The sequence below is a fragment of the Podarcis raffonei genome, chromosome 6, assembly GCF_027172205.1.
Source record: "Podarcis raffonei isolate rPodRaf1 chromosome 6, rPodRaf1.pri, whole genome shotgun sequence".
Classification (NCBI taxonomy): Eukaryota; Metazoa; Chordata; class Lepidosauria; order Squamata; family Lacertidae; genus Podarcis; species Podarcis raffonei.
In genome coordinates, this window is record NC_070607.1 from 45,338,472 (window position 1) to 45,352,193 (window position 13,722).

The 13,722-nt window shown below is 38.6% G+C and overlaps 1 protein-coding gene across 4 annotated transcripts in view; it reads left to right on the forward strand.

Annotated features, from left to right (window-relative positions):
• BEND5 (BEN domain containing 5) overlaps window positions 1–13,722 on the forward strand; it is a 694,656-nt gene that overhangs the window by 327,401 nt on the left and 353,533 nt on the right. For all 4 annotated transcript variants that reach the window (XM_053392494.1, XM_053392492.1, XM_053392493.1 and 1 more), the window contains exon 6: window positions 4,070–4,109. In XM_053392494.1, coding sequence (XP_053248469.1) covers window positions 4,070–4,109 — 40 coding nt within the window. The remainder of the gene's footprint in view (window positions 1–4,069; window positions 4,110–13,722) is intronic.

Below are 13,722 nucleotides of genomic sequence, written 5' to 3' on the forward strand. Positions count from 1 at the left end.
ATAAGAGTGGTGCAGGAGAACATCTTGCAGATAATCTAGCCTTAAATGAATTAGTTAATTTACACAAAAAATAATTCCTTCTTTGCACTCTTCCAACTCACCCTGAGTTAATTAAGGTTAGAATTAAATAGAAAAAAGTCAGCAAATATCTCCAAGGGCATCAATACTAAGGAAAAGAAGTAAGTGCTGAGAGAGAGAAAGAGAGGGAATATATGCCAGTATAAAAGGTTAAAAGAACGCTGAAAGTTTAAAGTCTTAAGTCAGGAAAAGTTAGTGAAGAAGTAAGCAATGAAGAAATTTTAAGGTCAGCTTAGAATTGCATTTTAGAACTATTCAGCAACAAATCTAATAAAGACAGTTTTAGAGTCTAATAAAAGTTTGGCTACCATACTGAAATGAACAGTGCTCGATGGCATGTGTTGGTGGGTTGTGTCTGTATAATGGGTTCAACTCATATATTCTGAGGGGTTAGAACAGCTCAACATTCTGGCTCAATTGGAGAAAGGTGGCTCCCATGGTAGTAGAAAGATAAATTGAAGTGTTGAGGAGATTTGTTTTAGTTTTTGTTCTAAATGCTGGTTCATATGGTGTGAGGATAAAAAAAGTACATGATACAACATGAATTATTTTGGTTCTAAAAATGTCCCTTTGTTAAAGGCAACCACCTAATTTTCCACATGATAAGAGTCTGGGGGTGTTATATCGTAGCCCATATAACTCATTATGATTAAAAAATAGTTCAGTTCTTTCTTAATAGGTATGTTTTGGTTTAGGAATGTATTTGTAAGAAGTCAGATAGCTTGGCATCGTATGAATCTGGCCTCCCACCCCAAGGTAACTTGGGTTTAAATATTGTTGTACCCTGAGTCCTGCAGTGGGAGGGGACCTGTTGGAAGACATAGAAAAAGGCTGACCTAAGTAAACCAATGCTCAGAACTGTCCACAATGCTCTTCTTGTACAATAACACTCCCAAGGAAACAGGAGATGGCCAACCTTGCACCTTTAGTGCCCTTTCATGGACATGAATTATATCTTATGTTCAGTTGCAAGTAGGAACTAAACACACTTGACTGTCAGTAAAGTTCATATACCATCGAATGAATTTCATTCAGCATTTCGACTGCACAGACATAAGTTTCAATCTTTTTGATGAGGCCTTGAAAGAGCAAGATTTTGGGAAAGGCAAACTTTTCAGTTTAGTGTTCATGCAGGCGTGCTTCCATTTTCAAGGACTTCCAAGTGTCACCAAAAGAATAGAGACAGCGTAATGATGAGAATTAGATTAGAAGTGGATCAATAGGCCTGACAATAAATGAAAGCAACACAGACATTATTGAGCAGATTAGGAGAGATAAATTAAAGTGGACAGTATATTCTGCAATGCCAGTGCTACACAAATGTTGGACGAAGAGAGTTTAGAAGAATAACAACTATTAGGAAGTGTAAGGAAAAAGAAGTAAATGGCTGTAACATTTGAATGATGAAGGGGGAAAAAACTCTCTGTGCTGTAGTGAATGTCAAACGAATGCTAGATGCACCAAAACAAATGAATTGTCAATGTGAATAGCACTAGTACTTTCTTAGAATTTAGTTACCTACCATTGATGGGTGACGAGTGCACAGTGACATGCTTAAAGATTAAAATAATTATAAGATAACTTGTTCGGAACATACTTAGTCTAAACACCTTTGTTAGTGATTCTGCGAACCAGAAATACGAGGATTTGCAAAAAAAATTAAACAAAACATTATATGTATGTGAGATCTGCAGAAATAAGGCTTATCTTTTCAGAGCTCATTAGTTGTTCTACTATGAGTTCCAGATCCAGACTGCTCATTTTTCAAATTCATTGTACTGTTTTTATAATGTTTCACCTGAGCCAACCTATTCTGAACAAATTCTGTAAATGGTTTTGGACAGGTAAGCTCACCTTTCAGATGTGTGGGTAGATCATCACATCACAGTGACATGTGCACTCTTAAGTACACAATTATACAAATATGCTTGGAATTCATATCAAATATATGCGAGCAAAGCCAATATCGCAGCTTCTTAACCAAGATATCAAAACTGTATTTTAGTCAGTATTTTAGTGGAAGAGGATAAAATATTGTAGGAATTTCTACTTTCCCTAATCACAGTACAGCTCCAATGCCAATTTGAAGAAATGATCACATTCATTTACTTATACAGATGAAGTTACAGGTAGGTAGTTGTGTTGGTCTGCTGTAGTCAAAACAAAATAAAAAAATTCCTTCCAGTAGCACCTTAGAGACCAACTAAGTCTCTAAGGTGCTACTGGAAAGGTTTTTTTTTATTCTACAGATGAAGACAGTGGAAAGTTTCCAAGTGATTTGACTAGAGAGCAGTGGACTTCAAAGTGTGTTCCTACAACCCTGGGCAGCTTGCAAACTATTACTTATTTCTCCTTGATCTGACATTTGTACCAGCAAGGGGGAGTAGGGGACATTTTAGGGCAGTTTGTCAATTTGCTAGGGATGTCAAACAGGTAGGCCACCATGCTTTGCTGGTGGCCAAGGCAAACCGAGAGGCCCTGTAGAACAAATATGCCCCACTCCAATTATCAGGTTTTAACAGTACATAGCACCATGACTGTCAAATCAATGTGGAAAGGCTTCCCTGAATGTAGGATATCTGAAATTTACTGGACCATCTAACAAAGTTTTGGAAAACTGTATCTCAGAAAAGCATTGAAACAATTCTTGCTTTTCCTCACTGAAAATTTGTGCATATATTTCCTGAATCCAAGGGCTGACATTTTCAGAGGTGATGTGAGAACAGCTTCCATGTGGTTAGATTCCACACCTCTCTAGAACCATGTGACTTAATTCCTGCCCCCTTTTCTCCTCCAAGCTTTCCCAGTTGGATGAATAGGTCTCTGCTGTTTGGTGTTTGTTTTTTATTGTTTCTTAACACTAAACATGTGGGTGGCGCTGTGGGTAAAACCTCAGTGCCTAGGACTTGCCGATCGTATGGTCGGCGGTTCGAATCCCCGCGGCGGGTGAGCTCCCGTCTTTCTGTCCCAGCTCCTGCCCACCTAGCAGTTCGAAAGCACCCCTAAGTGCAAGTAGATAAATAGGTACCGCTTTATAGCGGGAAGGTAAACGGCGTTTCCGTGTGCTGCGCTGGTGCTGGCTTGCCAGAGCAGCTTCATCACGCTGGCCACGTGACCCGGAAGTGTCTCTGGACAGTGCTGGCTCCCGGCCTCTTAAGTGAGATGAGTGCACAACCCTAGAGTCAGACATGACTGGCCCGCACGGGCAGGGGTACCTTTACCTTTACCTAACACTAAACACTACTGTTTTAGTTTATTATGTTTTGTACATTGCCTTGAGATATATATGTGAAAGGTGACTGACTGACTGACTGACTGACTGATTGATATATGTTGCCAGAATGGTAATGGGAGCCGTGCAAAAGTAACTTCAATGCTGTTCTGGTCATGAAGTGGGCCTCAATGTTTATAGTTCTACTTCCTGGTTCTCTGTATTGTTTTCCTGCAAGTGCTGGTATTGTGTCCAATGGCATGAAGCTTCTGGGAGGATAGTTACAGGATCAGTTATTTGTGGTAACAACAAAGCCCTTGATTATCCAAGGCCTCTTTCTCTCACTTTTAATTAACTTCTATCTCATTTACTCCTCCACTGTGAAAATAAGGTGTTGTTTTATTTTTATAAAAAAAAACCAAGGATGCTAATTTGTGCCACAGAATCCTGCACATCAGTACCACACTTTAAATCATATAATAGCCTTTGCCGATGTGTTAAATGCTTCCTTGGTTTGACAAAGGTTGTTAAATCTAAGCAGACATGCATATGTGCATTTTTACCACTAAATTAATTACCAACACTCTAACAGAGTGCAAGAGAGAAGGCATTCAAAGGGCTGGGCACAGTGCACATGGCTTCCATCCAAAAGAGTAACATTGAGCCATGTAAGTCATAATTAATTCTATTGCAAATGTCAGAACACTTGCTTGGCATGTCTAAGCTGACCTACGAAAATTAGTCATCTTTCAGCAACTCCTTTTATCATTTGTTTTTCAGCAACAGCGGCAACTTGACCTCTTGACTATAACCAACCCTGGTGAGTAAGCCACAAGGCTCAGCTCTTTTTATGTTTTCTTAAAGAGATGGTTGTCTGAATGTGTCTCTTTCTCCCCTCCCTGACATGCAAAATGAAGAACACTGTTCACCAGAAAATCTTTAACATAATAACAACTGACAGCTATATTGTGCTTGGTAAAGCCGCGGGCAGTTATCCGTTCACAGAGCTGCCTCTTCAGACCTTTACTCTGTGAATTTGAGTGCTGATATTTCTTTAAGCCTCCTGGGGTTACTGTTAGTGGTATGTCTGCAGGGTAGATATGCTATAATTCACAATGTATGTTCAAGTATCACAGAAGCATTCCATTTAACTCTCTGCAGTGGTAAACTTAGATATTTACTAAAGAACAGAGGAAGCCGATATTATCATTGCTCACTGCTGGAAAGAGAGAATGTGTTTGTCATCTTGAAAAATATATTATTAAAAAATACTACATTAAAATAAAATGTTTCTGAAAACCGCTTTCTGAAGAACATACTAGCATGGCTATTATTAAGTGCCACTTGTCCGTTTAGTACGGTGGCGATTAATCATGCCAATAATGTTCATACTAGTTTTGTTTGTTTCCTGCTAAGTGCTCAAAACAACAGAATTGGCCGTGTGGGGTGAAGGCTGGATGACTCTGCTTAGCAGACACGGGATATTGCAGTAGCTGCATGGCACACCCCGTTCTGTGTCGTCGTAGCTAAGCATTGGAGTAAGTCTGAGTTGTGGGTAATAAATAGAAAAAAACTGAAAGCTGATACCATGTAGCATTAATGGCAAGGATCCAAATCCAAAGCATTTGGCTTCTTCTGTTCTACTCTGAGAGCATGGTGATCATGGTGCATTGGAGGATTAGAGCTGAAGAAGGCTAATGTAGCCCAAGGGAGATCCCTTGAGACCTTGTATTGTCTTGTGCAAAGCTTCTGGCATATATTGCTGCCACCTCACCAAAAAGAAAACTCCAGCATAGAACACAGAGGCAGTGTGATGTTACCAAGCCTACACATATCTCAGGTTACACCTTATGTTTTAACAGATCGCTATATAGGTGTAATATTTTGAGATCTTGGGTCTAGAGAGATAGTGTGTCATGAAGAAGTTGTACTGTAGTCCTATTACTAGGGGGAATTAGCAAGGACCACTGAATAACAATTTAGGTTTTAAAAAAAGTTTATTATAACAAGTACCAAAAGAATCAGAAGGTAAAATGCTGATGCTGCTTGAGACTCCAAAATGGGATAATCACAAAACTTAAAATGGTAACAGGGCTATATACAGACTGAACAACTCCCATGTGGGCTGGGTCAACAGCTTATTTGCTGCTATAAATGAGATAGATGGAGGCAGGGAGCGTTATGGTTGACGTGTGAGAGTGGAGAGTGGTACTAGGGGTCTTGTAAACTGCATGGGAGCCTTAGATGTACCAGACTGAACAAAAATGATGGGGTTTGGGCCTCGTGAGGGAAGAATAATCAGTGTCATTTGTGAAATAGAAGAGAGAGAAGTAAACAAGAGTTACAGATATGACTACAATTCCAAATGGCCCCACCCAAGCCTGTATGTCGGGGGGAGGGATAGCTCATTGCACTCAAAAACTTGAACATACAAAATTGCCTTGGTATATCCAATACTCTATGCTCTGTCTTTAAAAACTCATTTAAACATGAAAATGTAAGATTATCTCCATTTCATTAATTTGTGACTCACACATGGATAATTTTCAGGTGGCTTTCATTTCTGCTAGAGCTGTTTTATTGTGTCAAATTATAGATGCAGTTCTGCATTGCTCAGTTAATTTTTCACTGGTTAGAAAATAATATGTTAACCTTCCTAGAGTTAAATGGGATGATATGTGAGATTTACTGTATTTCTCCTTTGATTGAGGCTTGCTTTCCTCCATACCACTGCCTAGGAAACCGCCGTGCAAAATTAGATGAAAAGAAAGGCTTCAGGATGTGTTTTGGGGGGAAAGTTGCTTAAGAACAAATTCCACTATTAAAACTCTCTGAAAAGCCATTCCTATTACAGTCCTGAACATTCTGGACGCTTCTGACTAATTGAAGCATGAAAATAATATGAACTCAAAGTCATGAAGCTATAATACACCTATTAGTAAAAATGATACAGGGTAATAAAATGTGACAGAAAGTTGTTCACCACTGAAACTCATGCTCCAACTATTCTTAATAGGCCATGCTAATTATTACTACATTGATTCTGATCAAAGTACACGTCAAGGGATCCTGGCTGAGTTTTCAAACAACCACACATAATTACTCTTCATGTTTGTTGGTGAGAGCTTCATAGGCTGTTGTATTTTAAAATGAATTCTTACATATCTTCCTATTAATGACAGTCTGCGCTGAAGAAAATATAATAATGCTCAGAAGAAGAGGGCAAATAAATTAGCAGGTAGGGAAGTACGTTAATCTGTTTGCGAGGTTAAATAGTAATTCTGGAGATAATGTTTACACAACTCTATGGATGCTGGGAAGAGGGATTAGTTTTCAAGGCTAGTAGATGAGACCTTGGTCTTATGCATGTGTCAGGGAACTGCCATCGGAGAAACAGGAGGTGAAAGGGCTCACAGAGGCTGAGAGAGACTTATCAGCTGAGGAGGGAACCAGCAGGGGGAGAGGAGGAGCTCCAAGGGAAAGTGAGTCGGAGGGAGGGCTCAGAGACACTTCCAGCGAAAATAGTGGGGAGGTTTCAGGACCTCCCATAGGGACACCCACTCCTCGCCGGAAACTGTCACGCCGAGAGTCCAGAAGACGCGTTTCCGTTAAGGAACTTTTATGCTGGAAGAAGTTCCGTAAACGCCCACTGTCTGATTCTACGAGCGACTGACGGAGCCATGCTTAAGGAGCTCCGTCACAGACAGAGGTTTGTGGACTTAGCCAAACTCTGAGGGACTAGGACTTTATGCACAAGCAGCTCATCATCCCATCACAGCATGTATTTTCTCGGACGTACATTCCACCAATATCAAGGGGATTGCAGCCCTAAGCCATTACTGCTCATGTAATCATTACATCTTAGTTTTCCTGTTTTTAATCAGCAATGGTCTGCTTTGCACAAACCGCTGCTGGGGTGGTAGACCTGTGTTTGGACTATACCAATTCAGACTGCTGGTGAGGAGCTGAATGCTTCTTTACTGGGGTGGGGATAATCCCTACACTTAGAAAGTCTAGCCTTCTTCCTGACATTCTACATTTCTTTGGGTAGTGTGTGTGTGTATGCGTGAATATGAGAGCATTTTATAAAATTAGCTCCCACTTGCAGTCTGAAATGGTATTGTCCAGCTATAGATTTACAATGGGTTCTCCCAGCTTTGCATTCTACAGTTACTACAGTACTGACGTGTTGGATTTGCACATCCAGTGCACTCAATTGCAACATTCTCTAATCTGGCACCCTCCATATGTTGTTTGACTACAGCTCCCCTCATTCCCAGCCAGCATGGCCAATGGGCAGGAGGATTATGGGAATTGTAATCCAAAACATCTTGAGGGCATCAGTTTCGGGAGGGCTGCTCCATTGGTTCTTGGTCTGTGCAGGTCTCATATAGCACGAATGGCACAGCTGGAACAGCTGGGATAATGCCATCATGGAGTTTTCTAATATCATATAATTTCTGAGATAGCAAAAGTAACTTCTGATACTGTGCCTCATCCGATTTACCTAATTCCATGACCAGATAAAGTAGTAGCAGTGGGACATGGAGAAGTATCCTAATAAATCCCAACAGACTACAAAAATAGCATCTCAGTAACTTAGTTCAGCAAAATACTTAAACCTGCTCTGAAATATTGATTCTGGCATTTTTATCATCCACGGGATACGAAAAGATCCTGGGCCTTTTCAAGGGAAACCTCAACCATGTAAGAGAATTCACAATAGTATTTATTTATTTATTGCGTTAATATCCTGCCTTTCCTCCACAGAGCCCAAGGCAGCATACATGAGTCCTCCACACACACCCTCCCATTCATTCTCATAACAACCCTGTGATATATGCTAGGCTGAGAGATAGCAACTGGTTCAGAGACATGGCTGAGGAACAAGATACAGCAATCCCAGTTGTTCTTTTTCCAAGCTTGCCTCCTATCATGATCCAATATTTATGTGTCCTTCAAATGAATCCTGGCTGCCTGCAGAAGAATATTTTCACAGTAGAAAATCAGCAGGCAGGTGTACAGAGGGGGTGGAACAGCAATACCTGGGGAGCAGAGGTTAGGCTTCTTTTTTAAAGCCATAAACGGAATGATTTATTGTGTGACAGCTTCCCAGTTTCAGGTGCAGAAATGGCCTTTTCAATCCTTGTAGCCTCTGTTCCTCATAGTTTTGTATCATTTTGTATATGTCCACCTAAACTTCTAAAACCGCTGCCAAATTATAAGTGTACTCTGTTTACACAGCAGAGAAATATCCTATGCGAAAAGAGCTGTGTGGGGGCTATTGCCAGGTTCTCCTATGCCATTGCTTGTTTGTCCCCTCATGCAGGATATTCATATAAATTCTCCTCCTAGCAGCCATTCCGTTCTGTCACAATCAATTGAGCAAAATGGAGATCCAACAGCTATGGACTCCCACCCTATTCTTCCATCTTGTTTGTGCTCTACTGCATTATCATGCTTCATTGCCTCTGTTCTTCAGACCAGCTTTTGCATCTTCCAAATCATGATTCCAGAATAAGTCTTTGCTGTTTACATAAGCTCCCTTCACTGGACTCATATTCGAAACAGGAGTTTGATTTTATTTGGGGGTCTGAGGCTGAAACCTGACAATATGTTGTATGAATATTCACATCTTGAAGTACTTGACCTTCATCTACTTTTGTCTATCCAGCCTAAATTATCTTTTCTCTTGTATCATCAGTCTTTCTCCAAAATAATCTGTATGCTTAGATGACTGGATGATACTTACAATTTTGCAGCAGTTTTAAAAACTAGATGGTCATATACAAAGTGATGCAAGCCTTGCTAACGATACAATCCAGTATTTTGCTGTGGTAGGCAGACAAATCAGCTACTCTGGAAAGGAGCTTCTATGCATCCCCACAGAATATATAGGGATATTATATTTTCTCCTCAGCCCCCCCATCTTTGTTTTCTGACTAAATATGGGACTCTTCTTTAACCCAATTTCTAGCATAGCGACTTTCGTTGCTAGGTGTTATTTTAAAAATAGGAATTATAGCAGAGCTGCTTGTAACACTGTAAGATTGGTCTTTTTGCTTGCTTAACATTTAGTTTTGGTGCACACACACAGTATATAGGAAACCTGAATATTAAGTGTGTGCGAGTGTGTTTTTTTCTGTCGGGAAATGGTTTTTCATCAAGTTAAATAAAAACCATAGAGAAGGCATTTGAAAAGCCAACACCATTACTTTTGAAATCTTTCTGCAACACCTTATTATTATTCTAGGTCACTGTGATGTTTCCATGCACCTTGGCATGTCCCTTTAATTGGATCCTTGCCTACGAAGGTCCAGCATAGTTGCATTGAAAGCTGACATTTCCAACTAACTGACCTTTTCAGGCCCAGTGATACTTCTATAATGATTATCCCCTTGCATTGTTTGGACACAATACCACATACTTCACAGCACATAAAGAATATGGTCTTTGAAAACTATTCAAAATTTCCAATCTCAAGTTAGCAAAATGAGAAAATTGGGTACAAACATTCATCAGAAGTGTTATTGTGCAGGTATCGATTTGAATGCCCTTTCATTTCTCTGGGAAAAAGTGTTGTAGTATAGAGTTCTAAATTAACTTTTGTTCTGTTTTTTTTTTTTCTCCCACTAACTATAAAAAGGTCAAATTCATTCATAAGCCTGAATAGATTTGCTGGATATAAGCAATAAGATAACAATCAACCTTCAAATAACCTTTAAAGAGACAGTATCTTCCTCTATGAACAATAATTGATCTACTCATTAAGCAGGAGGGAATTCTTTCAGGCTCACCTAAGCAAAAAAAAATGTATAGGAAAAGGACACTATCTAAAACAACAAGGAAATGAAGTTTTAATATCAGAAATGGTTTAATTCTGCACATGTCAGTGACGTCAAAGGCCTGTTCAGACCTTTACATATTAGAAATAAAAGCCTATATTGCTGGGTCATGGATGGAGATATTACATGTTGAGAAAATATAGAATCTCTTAGTATAGAGATAGTTGTTACTGTCTACACACTTCATGAAAGACCAAAGGAATGTATAAGCCTTTGACTCATTTCCTGATCTGAATATGCCTCCAGGGGAAGAAATGGTATCTGAACAGGCCACTAAACAACAAAAGGTCACGGTTGTTGTGGTGCACATATTGCCTTTTCAATAGGACAACAAAATAATGAGAATCCTCTGACTATCGAGTGTTTTGGAGAAGGAAATGGGCTCATTTCTCCTTTCATTCAGGTCCATGGTGGCAGGAAGGTGCTAAGATAGTGGCACATTGTCACTTTCTTTTTTTTTAAGATTTTTATTAAAGTTTCAAAAATTATATAAAAACAAAACAAAACAAAAATACAAACAGACAAGAGTAAAAAACAAGTATACTTTCAATCCCTTATTTTCTTGTAACTTACTTCCCCGACTTCCTCATACCTCCCCTTTCTGTATTCCAATTTCTAATTTATTGATTCAGCAAATCCTTTCCCTTAATTTTCATTTAATTTTTGACCTTTCTTTTCTTTTTACTTATCCATTACAGCTGGAAACCACGTAAATTCTAAACCAGCGTCATACTAACATTCATTCATTTTGCAATGTTTCTTAAGATAGTCCTTAAATTTCTTCCAATCTTCCTCCGCTGTCTCGCTCCCCTGGTCTCGGATTCTGCCAGTCATTTCTGCCAGTCCCATGTAGTCTATCACCTTCATCTGCCATTCTTCCAGGGTGGGTAGGTCTTGTGTCTTCCAATACTTCGCGATAAGTATTCTTGCTGCTGTTGTAGCGTACATAAAGAATGTTGTATCCTTCTTTGGCACCAATTGGCCGACGATACCCAAGAGAAAGGCCTCTGGTTTCTTCAGAAAGGTATGAAATATTGTCACTTTCTTTTCACACTTAATGGCTAACTTTTAAAAGTGACCACTCCTTTCTTCTGATAGTACTCACCTTTGTCTAGTCATGGTAGATCAAAACTCCTTAAGATTTGTAGACATCAGATCAGTGATACCATGATAGGATCTCATGAAGCTTCCTTGATAGAATACATTGTGTTCATCTAGTCCAGTATTGCCTCCACTGTCAGTGACTCTTCAGGGTCGTGGGTCTCTAATGTCTTTTTACTGAAGCACTGTAACAGCCCACAGGCATAATTTCAGGATTTCTGTTTTAATGTTCGGCTTAACGTTTTACTGTATTTTTATTGCATTTGGATGCTATGTACTGACCTTTTGCTTGTGTTTCTATTGTTATAATTTGTGTGAACCACTTAGAGATTTTGTTATATTAAGCAGTATATGAATTATTAAAATGAATGCAGATAAGCTGGTAATGGAACAAATGAGGAACTGCATTTTGGGGGGCAAAGGCAGCTAAAGGTAGCTGAGATGGATGGATTAATGTGGGCAGCTGTGGCTGTGCTACATTATCTTTTCCAAACATACGGTATGGAAAGTTCTGATCACTGTTCTGATCACTAGGTTCATGAAAGCTACTCTTCTTACTATTTTGTATCCTTCATAAGTAAAAGGACCATTTTTAACCTCATAAAGGAATAAGTTGACTAAAGGAATAAGATGACTAAAATGTTCCCGTTCCTTGATGAAGTATATTTATGCATTTGCAAGGCTCTCTATAAAGTACTAATAATTAATATAAAAGCTTTAGTGTCCACTTATAAATTTTGCCAGGAAATTTTAAGAATTATGCTCTGTCAGCCCTTTCTTCTTTTTTTACAAAATGAATACTTAGCATTACCATATTCCATCTTCGACAAATAAGTGTGACATTTTTAATGATTCATTTAAGTTGCCGGCGGGGGTGGGGTGGAGAGAAAATGAAACCTTTGAGGTACCAAGAGATGTAAATGTTGTTTTTCCACATTTTATGATTCCCAGATGCCTCCTCTAATTGCTTTGCTAACCCCAAGTTTATGAAGTTATTTTCCAGAGTCAAACTCATTTGTATACATGTCAGAATATAAGCTGAATTTTAAAAATAAGACCTCTGGATTAGAATTCAGGAATGATAAACAAATTCATTTTGAATGTATTTGCATGCAATTTACATGTGACAAAATGCACCAATATGCGCCTTTCACATACAGGTCCAGCATCTGTTTAACATGATGGAATAGCATGAGGGGATTTTGTGTTGCTTTATAAAATCAAATAAAATGATGGATGCTAAAATTCAATGAGTAAAAAAGACTGGTGAGGGTAGATAAGAGTGTAGGGAATCTATGAATACTAGTTGCATCATCTGCAGCTTTCAGAATAGAGATTTTTGTACCAGTTCTATACCTCTCTATTGCCATAGAATCACAAGGCACTTATTATTTATTTCCTAGAAGTAAATAATACTTCTCATGCCTCATACACTTTAAAAAATGGGCCTCTTTTTCTCTTTGAATTAATATATATGAAAAGATGAAATGATGGCTTCTGTTTGGAATAGCTCTAGAAATCTACAAACTTTGGGATGGATGGATGGATGGATGGACAGAATTTACTCTTTGCAAAATAGGATTAAAATGCATCATGTGCTTAAAGTAGGGTTGCCATATTTCAAAAAGTGAAAATCCATACAGAAAAGTTTTTGAGGGTTTTTTTTGGGGGGGGGAGCTTTTTTTAGTTTTGCACTAGCTTCACTTAATTTTTAAATACCACTGTGTGTATTTGAAATGTTTACATAGTGCAGATCCAAAAGCAATTTGAGATTATTTTCTCCGTACTGAAACTCTACAAGGTCCAAATGTAAATTGATGGTACTTTAAGAAATAAAGAATTATAAAGAATTAATAATCACAAGTGACAGTGGGAATTTGGATACAGATTTTGTAGGCCCATAGAATTTATATGCCTAGAAACTAGTCTGCTAAAGCAGACTTCGCATAAACGAAGTTTAAAAATAATTATTTCCTATCCCCCCCACCAAATATGTCTCTTGCTCAATTCAGGTCTGGTGACATACGTACAGCTACATAGTGTTCTTCAAAGCTGTATTTAAACAGTTGATTGGTCACATAATATCAGTAAGTTACCAGGTTGTGAAGAGATTCACAGGTTCTAACCCCAAAGGCTGAGGCAGTTTGTGCTTCATGTTTCATTCAGTGCCACACCAACACAGTGTGAAGCCTGCATAGTGCCTTCCCCTCCTGCTAGGGCCATCACTTTAAAATAATAATAATAATTAGTAATTATTTTACTATTTTTTCAATTATTATTTTTTTGCTCTTCTGATAAGATTCCATATCAACAAAATATGAACAAAAATAATACAATAAAGAAAAATATATGAAATAAAGAAAAGAGATCTTTCTTTTTTAAAAGATTTCTAAGAATAGACAAAAAATCAGAAAACATTCCTTGACCTATCAGCTTCCTCACCTCTCCTTCCGTGGTTCTGTTTATCCCCTCTTTTCCACATGTTTT